Source organism: Pagrus pagrus, assembly GCF_965226575.1.
Source record: "Pagrus pagrus genome assembly, chromosome: 15".
NCBI classification, from domain to species: domain Eukaryota; kingdom Metazoa; phylum Chordata; class Actinopteri; order Spariformes; family Sparidae; genus Pagrus; species Pagrus pagrus.
Window position 1 is genome coordinate 13,226,481 of NC_140199.1, and position 17,852 is coordinate 13,244,332.

Consider the following 17,852-nt stretch of genomic DNA (forward strand, 5'->3'; position numbering starts at 1 on the left):
GAGAATATTGTGAAATATCTCTTTAAAGGCACTGCGGCGTGTTGAACAACACGCTGGGAGGAAATGGGAGACGAGAGGACAGGAAGCACATGGAGACACCATCTGTTGTTGGGCAACAATAAAGAAAAGAAATGCCAAGCTGGAGACAAACACACACACATAGACGCATATGAAAGCAAACGGCAAACAGAGAGCAAAGACAGTATCAACAGTGAGAGCACATATTCGTCTGATCAGGATGCTTCATTTCAATTTTCTGATCTAGATTTCAAAACTGGGACAATTAACAGCCCATATTAAACAGCCCTATTATGTATCATATGCTAGCACTTAAAATCATCATGTTTGATTAATTAGAATGAACACATAGTTTGTTTGTATTCATTCACCCATTAGGCCTAATCCTGACAAGCTAACGTTATTCTTTGCAAAGTCAGCCTCACCTTTATCCATGATTTTCCAAAATTCTTCCTCACTAATCAGATGATTTGGTGTCACAATTATCCATTCAGCACAGCACCAGCAACAACATTAGCTTGGTCTACTGAGGGCAATAGCAATACTGACACCCTGTTGAACAAAGCATGGTTTACTGTGCTCACACACTGTGTTTTCTGTAGTCAACATTTGTGGTTAAGATTGAAAGGGGATGGATTGCCATGAAATCTGGTAGCCCTGTAATGGCTGATCCAGCATCTTTCCATCACATTACATCAGGTTATATTTACAATTTACATGCAAAACTAATGACACCAGCCTCAGCTCTACTTTGCTAAAAGTAAAACATTAGTATGCTAACATGTTAAACTAAGATGGGAAATATGGGAAAACATGATACCTGCGTAACATCTCCATTTGTCGTTATAGGAATTCTAGCATGCTAAATGTTAGCATCTAGCTCATTTTTTCCTTACGACCAGGGCCTAGGGGAAACCCTGGTGCAACATACAACAACAGACTCCCCTCTTCCCATCTCCCAAGCACCACCAGCAGAAAAGTATTTTAAAGGCTTTATCTGAAAACTCATCTAAGCACAAAAAGAAGTGCTGGCAGTCTGGGTGGATGCAGAAAGAGGAGAGCCCACAGGAGCTGGGAGGAGCCGGCCTTTAAACTTCTGGCTTGGAGGCTGGAACCAGTCAACTCCCTCAGACAACCTTCACTCACATGTCATCATGCACTCAGCCAAACACGCCTGTAGCCAATCACACACTCACACAGGTAACAAGACAGAGGGATTAAATCAGAGGAAACTAAAGAACATGCATGAAAATGTTCATAGTAAGGACACAGAGACACAGCGTTTTGTTTGGTATCTTGCTTCCATAATTCAGCGTCAGGAACAGAACAGGATGTTTAGGAAGGACATAACGTTGGAAAGGAATGTTCAAATGAATTCTGAGGATGGAAAATGTTTGGGTTTTTTGCATGTCGTCACAATAAATAAATACATTTTAGCCATTACAGCTCACCCACAGAGCCTAAAATAGAGGATTTGCCTTAAACACTGTAGTATTTGACTATTTTGTGGCTTGAAAAACTGTTTTTATGACGTGAACACAAATAAAAAATGTTCAATATTTCCCCGGAGGACTGAGCATGACCTAAAAATGTTTCCTTGCCATGTATTTCTAAAACTGCATGCTATAAAATTGGAAATTATAGAAAACCTGCAGCTATTTACATCAATGTGTGCTGCGTGTGCTCTACAAGAATTTTTGCATCCTTCACACACATTCAAACACATTTTCATACGATATAACGAGCACCATATCATGAGAAATATTTCCCCCGTTTTCTCGCTGGGGGAGGGGGTCCCTTTCAGTCGAATGCAAATAAGTCGACAAGCCAGAATATCTCCCCACCGATCACCGTGTAACCCTGCACTGCCTCAACACACGCTCAGTCGCTTTTTCTGCTTGAGCACACATTATGGAAGGCCTCCTCATTCTGTCAGTGTGAATCAGGTGAGTGTGCACGTAGGAGACACGTATACATACACAAAGACACGCACGCATGTGTAGTAATTTGGGTTTGGGAACATGAGGCAGCGATTATGTTCATGATTTTAGTGAAAATTTAAATGGACTCTAGGAGAGAGGAGTTCCTCCCCCTCAGCAATAAGATGTGGTGCTCTATCAAAGGAGAGTCCTCATCACTGATATTTAATGATGTATCGGGTAGAGTTAAAGCAACATTATGTAACTATTTTTCCTTAAAATATCACCTTCAGCATCATTTTGATGGTACAATGGCTTTTAATGGAGTCAGTGCTGTCGCAGCCACTCCACCGCCCGTTGCTTGTTCCTGTGCTATGTAACTTGGGTGAGCGGGTAGGATGCTGCTCTGCCTCAACTCTGTGTTTTACAGAGTTTCCTGGAAGTATGTTGTCAGTTGCTGGCCGGCTGTCCTCGGAGCATGGCCGGAAAGTGTCGGTGTTTGTTCACACCGCTATCACGGCAGCTTTGGACCCCTGAGAGTAGGAGGTTATCAGGTACGGGTGCTGGAGTGGGCACCAGAACCGGAGCCAGGCAAGCAGGCAAACTGAACCAGGATCAGCAGCCTCTACGGACATCATGACAGAGGCAAAAAGATCGAAGAGGATGTTGGGTCCTCTTCCACGCAGTCGGCTATGATGCACCGCCATGTTTCTACAGTAGCCCAGAAGGGACAGACAAGCCACTGGATCTTGACAAAGTCTTTCATGTTTTCTGTGGCCACCAAAGGGGAGGATGAGATGAGGGGTGTTCAGTTGGTTGCTATCTCACTAAATCAGCTACTATTCCCTACACACTGGACCTATGACATATTGGTCTATTAGACTGGCTTTACTGTACACTGTGTAAGTGTACTGTATTAGTGTAAGCTCAATTTTACATGTGTTCACCATTGAAGCAGCCATCTTTTATCATACAGATGAAACATAAACGTAGAATTTCCGTTTTCATTTCAGAATTTCAGTGTCCATGTGCAGATCGTACTTATTGTAGTGACATTCAGAACCGCTCGACACTTCATCTCTCCTGTCTTGTGTTTTCTCATCAAGGCTCGCCAACGGCAGCGAAGAAGAGCGGAAGGATCGATGCTGTCACTGACGGGGAAAATGAAGAAAGGTTGAGTAGGAGCGAGATGAGTCGCACTACAGCACAAGTGATTTCCTTTGAAGACTCTGGCCGTCACATCTTTCGGCTTAAGTCCTCTCCTGACGGCAGCCAGCGCTCTAATTGCATCTCTCTTATTATTTTCCAACATCTTTGTGGAGAAAACACTTGTTCGAGCGAGTTCTTCAGTCAGTTTGCCGTTCCCATAATATAAGGCTCCTCCAGCCTCTCCGGCTCTCTTTACTGAGAACTTTAATCCTATTATTCAGCTGGCAGATCTGTTGCAACACATGTGTCCTTTGTACTGAAGAATCAGCGTATTTCTTTCTTTTCTTGTCTGTGGAAGGCGCAGGCATCACATGATTGACTGTAAGAAGCTTCAGCACTGAATGTGTACATAATGATTAACAATGCTTCAAAACTACATTAGAAATGTAATAAAACTGGTTGTCAAGGACAGCCATTGTGATGTGTCATTTTTGTGAATGCATTTACAGGCAGGATATCTGCTTTCTGCAGCGTGTAAGCCCTGCTGTTGTTCATTTCTCCTGTCCTTTTGTCAGGCGTCATCTGTCACAGTGTAATTTAACATGAATATATTATATATTTTTATGCCTGCCAACAGCGAAATCTGTCTCCTGTCTGTCCTGTCCTGAAAATAACTGTATAGCTGCGCAAACACACGATGAAAGGGTAAATTAACAGTGTTTTATGCTAATTGCATTCATAAGTAATCAATGCAGGCTTCCAAGCAAAGCTGTTAACTGCTGTGATCGCAGGTGAGACATGATATCACCCTCCAGTCACGGATCCTGCTGATGACACGTTTCATCCAAGTGTAACAGAAGCTGATGACTTCTACAGCTACAGCACAGTGCGTGATGTGACACTATTCACCTGAATGCCTGAAATAAAACTGTGAATTATTGTTTTGTGTTTTGTGATGAAGGTGTATTTGAAGATTAACTCCAGGTAATGTACACTCGATGTGCATAAAGGCACTCCACAGTCAGCATGAACAGTGAAAAGGAACAAAGGTTGACTGAAACCCTCTTGGGACTGTCAGACAAGATAAATAACATAATTAAAGGTGCAGTATGATAAACAAACAGGGTAGCTCTTCTTGAAAGAGCTGAGTCAATGGGTTCAGTGCTAATACAGGGTTTTAGTGTTGATTTGGATGTAGCCGTGTTGGCTTGCAGCCATTTTGCCATGAGTTTTGTGCACACTTTCACCGTTCTTCTCGGTACATTTGTGTGTACCTGACAATTGTACAGGTACAGGTGTTAATTTATTGCGCTCGTGCATTCACACCACATTTATCACTTCAGAGCAAGACTGAAGAAGAGAGAAACTATGGCAAAAGTGATGTACTGAGGTTGTGATTTATGGGCTAGGATTACAATTGCGGATAGAATTATGAGGATACATTTTGTAGCTTTAAAGGAAAAGCTTAACATTTTGGGAAACACGCTAATTCACTTTCTCTCCAAGACTGAAAGTACAAAAGGAGGAGGGGGGCTCAGACATGACTTTTTAACTTTTGGGATTAATAAGTGGATTTATCTTAACTCCCGTTTATCAACCTGACTGCAGTAGCAATCCACCGAGGTGACCTCCGCGGTCCGGTGTTTATGTTCTGTAATGCTGAGTGCCGACTGGAGCTGGAGGGGAAATGTGCTTTACGTAATGAATGTCACATCACAAATAAACACGTTTCCTAACTTGCGGCACATTTAAACAGACTGAACAGTAGAATAATTGTTATTTATATCTTTATGTACTCACTGTTAATATCAACAACAAAAATACTCATTTTTGCATTGTAACTGATTAGGAGGAGCCTTAGAAGAGGGCTCTCGGGACTAGAAGAAGTTCACCTGCTCTTCGGTGAATTCCTGTTTTTGGTTTTTTTTTTTACATTTTTCAATACAGAGCAGCTGCATGTTGTGCTTGACTGGAGTTGCCTCCCAGGGTCATGTTATTTACTGACAGCCCAACATCAGGGCTTGATGAATGCCCACTACAGTTACAGTTAAGGGATCTTAAAGGTTGCCTCACACATAAATAAACAACTTACCTGTTGTTCATTGTGTATTTGCCTACTTAGTCATTCATTATGTGCTCCCATCTGACTGTGAAGATCAAACTGCACTTACCTGTACAGTGTGCTGAGCTTCTGTCTAACATAATGACATTCACTTGTCATTCATTTTTTTCTGATGGAGCCCTTTTTTCTTTGTTTTGGGGTGTATTGTGCACGGCATCGATGTGCATATTAATGCTCCATTAGTTCCAGTCAGATTAGAGGCTCTGACGTCAGCGATGTTTCAGAAGTCAGCCAGATAATCTCAGTTATATTAAGTATCTGAAAGTGAATCCTTTCGCATGTCTAATCCTCTACTGTGAGCTTATTTAAGTGATATCTGTTCAGCCTTTGGCAGACAAACTGTTTTTTTTGCTCCCACCGCTGAGGTTTACCTCAAGCGAATGAGATTATTCCTGCTTCCAGAGCAGCTCTGCACCTGGAAAATTGGTGCTCACAAACTTTAAAGGGGCTCCATGTGACAATTTATAGTAATTTATATGTATTAATCACTTTTTTATGGGTCTAATGAGAGCAGATTGTACAGTAACATGATGTCTGTCTCGGTTGCCTATACAAGCCTGTGGATGCTTTGAGTTGTTAAATGCTGCTGGACGGTGGATTTCCACGACAGTCCAGTGCCTCGTCTCAGTATTTCAGTGAACAACGGTAGCTAATGTTATTTTAGAAGTAGAGTACGCTAATGGAAACTGACAACCTGCTTCCAGCACAACACAGATGTTCCACACAGCCCCTTTAAAATAAAATGCAAAGCCACACATACATACAACACTTCCAGATGACACAAATTTTAATCCACATCCCCATTTTTATTCGAGTCAAGTGTGGCAAATTTCACATTTTCGGGCAAATGTCCAGTTATTGAGGCCCATCTAACACTGGAGGAAACACTGGCATAGTCAATACTCTATGGAACAATCACATTTTAATCAACAGGCCAGGTACAAACAATTTCAAGTATTATATAGTATTAACCTCTCCTCTAAACCGGGTCTTATGGGATTTATTCCTGCTGTTACTGTACATTAATACTCATACTGTATATGACTGTAATGCAAACAATAATGTCAATATCAAAATGCTGTACAAAAAACAGGATGTACAGGAAATCAGTTGGGTAAGACACTCCTTACAGCATACAGATAAACATAAAAAATACAAAAAAAGGCACTTAAGAATATTAGACACACACACACACTCACTCACACGTATATATGTACACATACAGTATACTAAGAAATCATATACTTGAGCCCATGTTATCACACAATTCACCTGAAAAGTTATTTTTACAATTATATCAGATACACTTGGCTGGGGAGCAATGTAGAGACCTCGTCAGCTAATGATAAACAAGGCGTCATCCTACAGGAAGAGCAGCTGACAGAGTCAGGAAGGAGTGTTTACATCCCGATCGTATGCATCACCGCTGTCTTACACCTCAAATGGCTTTAAATTTCACACATTTCCGTCTATTGTAAGCAGGAACTCAAATGTCGGTTTGAAATGATACCTAGAATTAAACATTATGACCTTAACCTGCCTCTGCAAAGTCCTTATTGGCTGAATGGACAGGCCAATACACACTTATATCGTATTTATTCAAATTAAACACAAGTATGGTGATGCTGTCGACCTCTGATATGACGAGTGTCATGATATGATGTTAACAACATCTAGGAGGTGAGGATAAAATCTCAGCTTAGCTTTCTCAAGCAGCTGCTGACCCTTAAAAAATAATTAGTCTGGTTGTCAGCGCAGTGTTAAATTACTGTAGCATTAAACATGCTCATTAACTCACTCCTGCACCCTCATTAGAGAACAGTTCTAGGGGAAATGTTATTTTTGTGGAATATTTTTTGGCACGTAAATGAACAAATTCTTCAAATATTGAATATCTGACAGAAATATCAGCAGCTGCTCTCCCACAAACTTTATAATTGTCACATTCAGAGGGATAAAATCAAGAGTATCATCACTTACACTGTTTAGCTCGGTTAAAAACTAATTATTATTGGCAAGTTATTGCAAGGTTAGAAAATGTGAGAACAATCATGTTCACGACGCGGTAAGTTCCTGACCATTTGTAGATTATATATGCAGTTCTGTCTCGGTCAACAATTTGGAGAAACCTACAGCGCTTTGGACAGGAAGACACAGATTGTCAAAAAAGTGCAACACACCACACGTCACCTGTTTGAGCACATAACTTCAGTCACAGTCCACATCCAGTCATCAAGAATAGAGGGCTTTTAGGGGACACAATACACTCTGTGGCAACCATGTTGGCTATGACAGCAGAAAAAAGTATGGCTGTGTACCGTTTTTCACTACTAATTCACTCCACTTGAATGATTTTGTCTAAAATGTCAATGTGTTTTATTTAAAATCTGAGCTAAATCAAATATGGGAAGATTAAATTGTTGGAGTTCAATATTCAGTCAAAACAGACCAAGTCGCGCCTCAAGTGGGAGGAATTTGTGAAATCTATTCTTAATTGTTGCGTGCCGTGGGCTTCAGCCTATTTCTTTTTTGGTGATTGACTGTGAGAAATTCATGTGAAATAATTTTTCTTTGTAACTAAAGAATAGTCTTTATAAAATGAAGCCCCATTAGCCAGGAAACAAGCCTATTGTTGGCTTTTTTAATGCAAAATGGAAGAAACTAGCAGGGATACTATTCATCATAAATCAGCTTCTTGGCTAGATATCGAGCTTAAAGTTTGATATTGTTGCCAATCAGGCAAAGAAAGAGGTCACAGGTCAACATGAATCTTGACCTATTGCTATGTGCTATATTTAGCCATCTTAGCACCTTGCCACTTGTCCAGTAGGCCTTTGTTGTGCCAGTGATTGTTTACAGGAGAGCTGTGATGTCACCAAAAAGCCTCTATTCTTCACTGCTTCTTACAGATATCAAGTCACTAACAAATCCTGTTTTTTGCTCCGTAGTTATATACAGTTATCGTAGGGAACAGCTACCTTTAACTTGTGGAGTAAAATTGCAGAGCAGATAAATATTGCATTGTGCCTGCAAAGTGACAAATTCAAATCTCAAAAAACATGGTTTCAAAGTATTGCTTTGACAAGATAGCCGACCCCTGCCATTGTCACTTATCCTTTCTTTTGGGTTTCTTAAAAATAGAAAACAAATTCTCCCTGATCTCCTTCTTCACATTATGATCGTTAGAAAGCCTGTTGAGAGTGAATACAGCCCAGCTTGTTGCTCAGTGGAGCTCCAGCTGCAGTGTCTGATGAGTAAGCAGGACTTTGTTTCCCAAAACCATCGCAAGACCAATACGCCAATCGTGAGACACCTTTGGTTCAGTAACCACGTTTCACCTCTGCCATAGCTCCAGACCAACAAATAAGGCAATCTTTTGTTTGAGTTGTTTCGTAATCATAGCCCTGATGAGGAAAATCCTTACAACGCATGTTTGGGTTTCTATTGATTTGGATGGTTTTGGGATTTGATCCAAGGCGAGTTTATTTAGCCTGACTCAGGATATGACCTCCCACCTGCCCAGTCACCCCAGTCACCCCCTGTTCAATACAGTGAAACAGATCAGCAAAGAAATAACAACACATTGTTAATGGTAAGCCCTTAACCTGAACTGATTCTAATGACCGTCACATTGTATGAATGTGTTCTACTGTTACTGTCTTGACCCTAAGTGTCAGTGTCCTATGGGGTTGCCCAGAAACTTCCTAACTCTGCTAAGAATAAAGTTCTGGGATAAACGATGATGTTTTCTTTACAATTGAACCGCTTAATTTTAAAAACAGTCCTTTTGTTTTCTGTCTGCAAAACTTGGTAACAATCAAACCCTTCTCCCTACAAAGGAACCATCTCATTGTACTGGTTCCTCTCTCCTCGAGCTCCTGCCATCATGAGTGCTCCCTCCAGTCCGGCCATACTGGAGCCGAGTCCTGTGCAGCCCTTCAGCCCTCCTCCAGCCAGGTCCTGGCACATCATGGCATCATGGGAAGACACAATAATCCCGCTACTTGCCGAGGTGGAGATGGGGCTCTCCTCCCCCCTCCTCTGTCGCTCCGGTGTTGGAGCAGGTGCTCTGATCCCACTGCTTCCAGCACCTACGCCGCCTCCGACAGCTCCACCTCGCCTTTTAGGTGGCGGGCCCCAGAGGAAGGCGTGGGCAGGCCTGTAGTGCTGGCGGGCGTAGCGGAGCAGGCGTCTGCGGGTGGCTGGCAGGCGGATGGTGTAGACGTAGTACTCCAGGACGCTGTGCTGCATGTTGGGAATGGTGTTTTGGCACAGCGACTCCTCCAGGAACAGACGAACCAGTGGGGCCTTGAAGGCCTCATAGCCGAGCTCCCCCAAGGATTTCAAGATGCGAGTGATTCGCAGGTAGTTGTGCTGCGACCTGGGAAGAACAAAGCGAGGTGAAAAGGTTTACTGGGATGAAGAGGGTTAAAAAAAAACTAAACCAGATCAGACATATACATTTTTAGCAAAAAAACGTAATGTAAAAATCAATGCTGCATGACTCTGTGTAGCATTCTACTTGTATTCTGATCTTCTGGGCCCAGTATTTCAAAACTTGTAATCTGGATCAGAGTAATCCGGATAATGAAATCCTCCTTTTCTCAGTCATGGATCACGGTGATCCTGCTGACTTTATCTGAGTATTTCAAAACACTGGCAGGGTGGATCACCGTGATCCCGACCTGGCCGGATACGGATTTCCAGATCTCAAGTCCCCGCCTCCGCGATCTGAAAACATGGCGGACTACTCCGCAAAAGGAGCAGCTGAGAGCGCGACTTTCACGTCAAAAGTCTGAGTTTACCGTCGTCTAATGTGCAGCGGTTAAAAGACCATACGGACGCCAACCAACATATCATGCAAGCCAACTATTTGAATCGTCACCTTATTAAAACCAGGCCGTAGCGATCTCTAATTGAGCCGCGGCCGTGCTGACGGGAGCTAGCCCGGCTCCATTGACTTGTGTGTTAAGCAGCTAGCGGGCTGTCGTTAGCGTCACGTCATTGGCAACACAGCAGACTTATAAATAGGCTCCATGTGCACAGACCTGCTGCAGTACTTAGAAAACATGACGCTACACAGTATGAGTATTAACTACACGGTTTGCTCAGAAGTGTCAGAGTGCTACAGTAATGCTGGTGATGTTGTCATGTTGTTGTGTACATAAACACAATGTGGGATTGTGGATTAAGATACTCACACACCTTCTACTTTCAGAGTCCACTCACAGCCATGGACACTCAGCTACAACAGGGCGAGTGCTGGAAATCCTTGGAAATGCTTTAATTGCATTGATACATTTAAGGTTTTCAAGTAATTGGAGTTTGAATAAAGTGCTTGAAACTGCTCAAAATTGTAATAGCATTGCTTTCATAGTATATACCTTGGTCAGTGATTTAAATAAAATTAAAATATTTTACTATGTTTTAAATTTCTTACAATTACTTTAATTATTTGTTAAAAGTACAACACTGACACTTTAGATTAAGTGTAATGAACATCTTGAGTAACAATATCTGGGAGAAGTGGAGCTGAAACTTTGTCAATCCAAGTCAAATCCACCTCTGAGGTGGGATTCAAATGATCCTGAAATTTTGGTATCAAGTTGATCCAGATATCTGCCTTGTGTTTTGAAATACCCAAATCCAGCCTTTTATCTGGATTCAAGGGAGGATTGGATTACCAGAGCTGGATCCTGATCTTCAGGATCAGGATTCTCTGGATCTGTGTTGAAATACCCAGTTTTCAGATCAGATCTAGATTTAATCCAATCCGACCAGGATAATCCTGTCAGATCACTTTTGAAATACTGGGCCCTGGTCTCTGGACAATACAGAACCTTCATTATCAAAAATACTTTTGTCTCCAATGGTCGTTTGGCCTGAGAGGAATCTAGAAACCACATTGCACCAGATGCAAAAGACATGGTGTATATCTGATGGGACGTTAAAAGCAAAAGGAGGGAATAAAATTATACTGAGCAGCTGCTTTATGGTGGAGAATGTGTTGTTTTTCATGTGGTTGGGATAATGGTAACAATTAGCATCAGATACTTTGGGTTTAGAGGTGGTTTAAGTCTTGAGGAGGTTATAGTAATAGCACTGAGACCATGCTGTGTAATACCACGAGTAAACACCCCAACGTGAGACATTCAGGTGGTTTCTATGGCAAGAAAGCTCAATGACTTCTCTCAGGCCATGAAACCATCCAAATCGAGCGCGAAAGAAAAACAAATCAACCTTCAAATTACCCTTTAACCATCTGTTTGTTGGCTTCAAACATGTTGTTTCACATTTGGCTGCTGATAGAAGGACAATTAAGTTGCAATGGATTTAGAATAATTGCCTTGCTAAAGGACACAAAAGCAGAAATCGGCAACCCAGCCAGAAGTTCACATGAATTCTAGCAACAATTTGATACCACGAAGCTGCTGCACAATGTGTTTACGCGCTTACTCATTGAGGTGCTGGAAGCGCTCCTGCCAGTTGGAAGCCCGAGCAACATTCCCGCTCTTATCCAGCAGTTTGATGCCATAGAAGTCCAACATCAGGGAATAGGCTGCCAGGAATCTCCGCTTAGCTTCCCGAGTGCTTTGGAATTCCTGACAGGAGTAAACACAGCAGATGAGAGACCGGGACATGGGGACAACACCATGTTTCTGTTTGGCTTTTTTTTAATGTTTAGATGGTCGTCAGAGGTTGTAAGAGGGACGTAACATCTATGTGTTAATGCACTCTCGTCTCAGTCACTGGCTGAATGATAGATGTACTCAATCAACCATGGTAAACACTTACAATGAGGAAGTGCAAACAAATGAGTCATGCAGCAGGAAGCTCAGACATTAACATGCTTGCTAACATGGTGCGTAGAGTCTATACGTCTTATTTTGTGTCTTACTTTGATCTCGTCCTGAGTCAGTTCATGTGCGTAGAAGTTGAGCCCTTGTTCTCTTAATGGGAACAGCCTGCCACACGGGAAAAAGATTAAAACACATTAGTTTACTCAGTAATGTAAATTATTTGACTGCACAACAGCTGCTGTTGTTGTCAACGGAAAATAAACAAAGCTAATACCACCATTGCTACCTTATACAGTTCCAGTCATACGTCCATTAGCTAACTGACTAGACATGGCAGGCTTATCAAGCTTGAAGCTGCAGAAGGAAAGATACTTCAATGTGTGTGTACAATAGTAGCATTACTTTCAATGTTGAGGAACACATCATTAACTAATAACTATATAATATTACATCACAAGTAGCACATCCACTTTGTAGAATCTGGACCTGGATGTTATCACAGTTAGCATCTCTGTCCTGTCCTATTGAATTTCGGGACGTTTAAATTCCAGCTACTTCAGCCAATGCTAGCTACCAGAGACGGCAATGTTTCATAAACAAGTTAGTAAGTCCTGGTTCTAAAAACTTCAAGTCTTGTAATGATGTTCAAAGTGAGAACAAGCAAGTACGAGGTAAAGAGCCAAACAGGTTATGCTCGTAACAAGTAAGTAAGTACGTAATTGTCTGACTTTACCTTTCTACTCATCATTGTGGTAATGCTAGCACTTACTAGCTCGAAGCAACATATCATGTATGTATCCATCTCATGTATTTTCAAGACCCTTTTACAAAATAAGTCTGCTGGAAATATTAAAAAGTAAACTGGAGAGTGTGTTTTAAACCAACTCATGGAGCTGACGTTAGCTTAATTGGCTAGCTACAGTAGCTGCAGCAAACAAAATCTGATGCCGACAGTCGTCTTTTCAGCCGTCAACATCTTCTCTCCATGGCTACTGTCTACCTCTGTCTGACCTGAGGACCCATATTTTTGAAAATGGTAAATCTGCCCCCATTATCATTGTTAACTGCCCGTGTCCTATGTAAGAAGCAAAAGCTAAACAGGTGTGGCGACAGGAACTAAAGAGGACCAGGCTTAGCGTGTACTTATTTTCAAATCCATTCCAATTCTAAGATGCCCCACATTTTACAATCAGGAAGCACAGCTGATTTAAATCCTCACACTTTTTCTCGTGACATCTGTTTGACAACTGGATAGAAAAAAGAAAAAAAACAAGCTTCGACATGTCAGTCACTGCCAATTACGAGGAGTTTGTGCTATCACATTCGAGACAAATGAAAATAGACAGATGGGATGTCTCACCACTGAATGTAGGTGTGATTGTGCTCCAGTTTGTCATAGTCGCCTCTCCACTTAGTCAGAATCTCCTCTATATAGATACCTGAGGAGAGACAGGGACTAATTAGCTGCCACACACATTTCAAGTGTGTATGTATGTATGTGTAACATGTGTGTGCGTGCATGCAAGTGCGTGTGTGTGTGTGTAAGCTTGTTTAAACATTGGATCAGTCCACTAATCTTCTGGTCTTTCCCAGTCAAACATGACCTTTAGCCAAGCACAACTCGTTAAGCCCAAAGCCAACATCGGGTCTCTCCACAGTGGCAGGAGGTCTGCATGCATAGAGCATGTGTGTGTGTGTGTGTGTGTGTGTGTGTGTGTGATCTCACCATCAGGCACTAGAGGGATCTTGTTCATGTAGAAGCGCAGGTTGCGGTACTCGTTGGGTTGCCGGGACTTTCTGAAGTTCTGCACACAAACACAACAAAGAGATCACACTGGGTGTCGACAACATTGAGACAGCGACTGCGCATTGTACATCTACATTTGTGGATATCTAGGGCACCACCATACATAATGTTTTGTTTGTGTGTGTGTTTGCGCATGTACCGGGTAGCTATGACGGTATTTGTAGAGGTCCCTGGCAGCGTAAAAACTCCTCTTCATCTTTGGAAGAGACTCTGGGGATTCAGTCAGCTGAGAAAGAAAGACAGTCAGAAAGAAAGAAAGAAAGAAAAAGCAAAAAATAGTCTCTGTTCAAATGCTGATCTGAAACAAAAACATCCAGTGTTTTTAACAGATGCAGCGTCCCACTCATCCACCATTCAGCTGAATTAAAAGCACCGACTTTGCTTTTGAGGTCGAGTGCTGTCATCATCCATTTCTTTCTGGCAAAAGAGGACAATTCACATCAGTGCTGCCGTGCAATCGCTACAAAAGGACGCTAGAAACTAGATCTGATTCTCAAATTAAATCTGGGTCATGCTAACTTCCACTGGTCAGAAAGGCTTGCACTAAGCCTAATCCTGTTAAATCTAACTATCTCGGTATCATATTGTGCACCCAATACCTCGAGCTGTTTACTGTGTGATGTTTCTTGATTTTGTGTCTTTTCATAGACATGTTTGATTCTTCCCTGAGTCTAACCTTAGCCCTCAAAGACTCAGACCATTCAGGAGCCCTATAGCGAATGTGAGAACTATTTTTTACAGTTATTATACTATTTTTTTTTTCTAATCTGCAGCATTGATTCATCGAGGAAACCCACGTAGTTTGTTCCAGTGAGCCAACGAGCAGCGGTTGTAGCCAACCTGCTTTTGTTGTTCACGTACATGGATAATATATTTCTCTGAAAACAGTCACTTTTGCGCCAGTCTTCTCAGTTATGATAAAATAACCTATTCTATTTACTCTCTGAAAATAGCTACATGCTTAGTAAATGAAATATCGGATTTTTCACTGAAGAGCACAGAGAAATGTATTATAATAAATGGCTGTAACTTGCCTAGAAAAGGTCAGAAGAAGACAAAAAATCATATGGAAGTCTGAAATATATATAATATATAAAAACAAATAAACTTTCTATGATCCTTTCTGAGTTTAGAGTAAAAAAAACACTTTTTTTAATTCTGGTAAATGTATCCATTCTCAGACGAAGCAAAACGTAAAATGGAGACCTGAAATGAGCCAGACTGCAACTTAACGTTCTCATAATGATGTACGGCAAACTAAATATATACAGGTCAGTCAGCCGCCACAAAAAGTGTTCAACATATTTGAGAGTAAATCACAGTCCGATATGCAAACTCCAACACCAAGCTCTGGTTTAATCATAACCAAAACACAGAAAAAACAATTAAGAAGTCTGATTGAACCAATCTGAAACACTCTATCAAAGAGTGATCCAGCAGATTACAGTTTCTCAAACAGCCCTGTTATAACCTGCTGGTTTCTTTAATGTGAAACAGTGTGAAGCAGCCAAATTACAACTAATGTTCAGGGCACAGGGACAATAATCATGAAGCTGTAACCTAATAGAAAATGTTTTATTTCTTTCATGAACCAGCAGGCACATTGTGTAATTTCAACTGGAAAAGCAATATAGGGAGTAATTACCTTCAAAAATGAGTTAAAATAATTATCCCTAGTATGTGGCAAATAATGCCACATTTGTGATATATCAGTACCACATCATCATGCAGTTAATGCAAAATGAGACTGAGTACTTTTGATATTTCTTTGGTGTTTAATCCACCAAGCAGCAATTTATGTCACGTTATGTAAAATCAGACACTTTCCCAGTCAGCTCACTGCCAGCTGCCTGTACAACCCTTCACTGTCCTGTGTAGTACACCTTGGTACAAGTGCTGTCACAGGAGGACCATTACAGTAAAGTACGTTACTGTTTGGCGGATATAATGCCAGAGTGTATCTCAACGACTGAGTAAAGTTCACACCATCAAGTGAATGGAAATATTTGCATAAAACCCACGTTCACAAAAATTGACACATTTTTGAATGGAGTTTGGCGGAACGCTCGCCTCAACATGACAGCATGTATCGGGGCTAGTGGGCTGCCCTTCCGTGTCCTGGCCTTGTCAATACAGTGCGCTGCCGGTGGCACACATGTTACCGCATCGTGTCCCTTCTCACCAGCCCCAACCCCCCCCCGCATTGTCTCATCACAGGCATACTACATGACCCTCGGTGTACCTGCGGGGACGTGTCTCCCGGGTCTCCGGCGGCCCGCTCGCTCTCCGCCGGGCTGACGGAGTCGGAGATGCCGCTGTCATCTTCAGCCGCCGGCTCGTCGCTCTCTGAGTCCGACCCCCACGTCGAGTCGCATTCCTCAACGGTGCTCGGCTCCTTGAAACGCCAGCTGCCCAACAGATTTCCCATTTAAAAAACATGCAACACCTCTCTTGTACTTCTTTGCACAAATTACTACATCATTTTACTCAAAGCCCTCGTATTTAGGTTTGTCACATTGCCCTCAGAGCGGAGCTTTTAAATGGCAGAAAAGGGGGAATTTCCAGATAAGCAGCGATGATGCGTGTTTCTGTATGAGAGGTGATAAGTGCCACAGAGCAGCGGGAAGCGCTCTTAAAGCTACAGTCCCTGAATATTTACCTGAAGGAGAAGCCTATTAATTGTCTGAAGTATTTCTACTATTGCACACCTGTTTCCTCGAATAAAATATTGTATGTTTATTTTATCAATCATTTATCAAATGCAGAGCTTCAGTGCTAATGCTGCATACTGTCTGCTGATTGTCCAGTGGACACACATATACTCATATAACAGATTTAATGCATCTTTCTGTACACTGGCTTTTGTTATTTAGTATCAAATAACAGCCGTCCTTGAAAAACTTTGGCCTCTCAACTAGATTTCATGAAGCAGAGTCCAGTTCAACAAGTTTAATGAAGTACGCAGGAATTTATACTTGAGATTTTAGCTCAAGGCACACCCGCATTCATATCCCTGCAAAACTATTCAAAGTAAATCAGCTCAAATATTTAAGGCAGCAATTGAACTTAGACTTTTAAGTTGAAACAGCCCAAAATGATGAACAGTGTATTGTAATATATATTTTTTGTAAAACCCGAGCCTCTATTGTGCAGTGTGTGCGTTTGTTGCCATGCTTGTGTTGTACATTTTGGGATATGGTGCACACGATCTGAGGTTTAATGTTAACCAGCAGCACAAATGCCCACTTAAATAATGTTTGATGGTGATCATCCTCAAAATATACTTTCTATGCCAACTTTCAGGCATATTGATAATGATGAAACATTTTTAATACAAATGTGGAATTGTCATCCATCTTAGAAATCATTTCCTTCATAAATTCAAACATAAACTGGTATCCAATAGCAACCACAGGATCAAAGCCAGTTCTAGAATGTTGAAATGTTAAAGGGTAGAGGATCTGTCCTTTTCCTTTCAAAATTCAAACATAAGCTGTTATCCAATGGCAACCACAGGATCAAAGCCAGTTCTAGAGTGTTGAAGTGTTATAAGTAGAGGATCTGTCCATTTCCTGCCATTTGTGCTCAAACTCAAGTTTGGTTCAGACACAACTTTAACTATTACCATGGAAAGTACACAGAGAAAACAAAGGAGACAGAGGACAAAATACACTGAGGTCCAGGATAAGACAACTCTGGAAGTCACCAAGGGTAAATCTTCATTTGCTGTCCGCCTCAGTTCCCTTGAAAAACGCATAAGGTGTCAGCTGATGGACAGAATGGCGATGCTCAGACCAACTAGAACGGCGGGCAGAGTCAACTTGGAAATCCGAGAGGACTCCCTGACTGCTATACTCGATCAGCTCCAAGAAAAGGAGACATCCAACACATGGAGCGGTGAGAGAGAGCAGATGCAAGGGGAGATCTTTTTCCCTAAAGCCCAGGTGGATAAGGCTCAGGCCAATGTCTCTTCACACAACGAGATAGAGGATCTGAAATCACAGCTCCAAACCATCTCCGAGACGCTGTTGAACACT

General features: G+C 41.7%; 1 protein-coding gene across 1 annotated transcript; it reads right to left on the reverse strand.

Moving 5' to 3' along the window:
* Window positions 1–5,995: 5,995 nt before the first annotated feature.
* On the reverse strand, window positions 5,996–16,425 carry ogfrl1 (opioid growth factor receptor-like 1). Its single transcript, XM_084376046.1, has 7 exons — window positions 16,058–16,425; window positions 13,955–14,041; window positions 13,735–13,813; window positions 13,369–13,447; window positions 12,107–12,173; window positions 11,665–11,810; window positions 5,996–9,589 (listed from the first exon to the last, which is right to left on the reverse strand). Exons 1-7 carry the CDS (start codon window positions 16,241–16,243, stop codon window positions 9,040–9,042), a joined length of 1,194 nt encoding a protein of 397 aa, XP_084232172.1. The 5' UTR covers window positions 16,244–16,425; the 3' UTR covers window positions 5,996–9,039.
* Window positions 16,426–17,852: the final 1,427 nt, after the last annotated feature.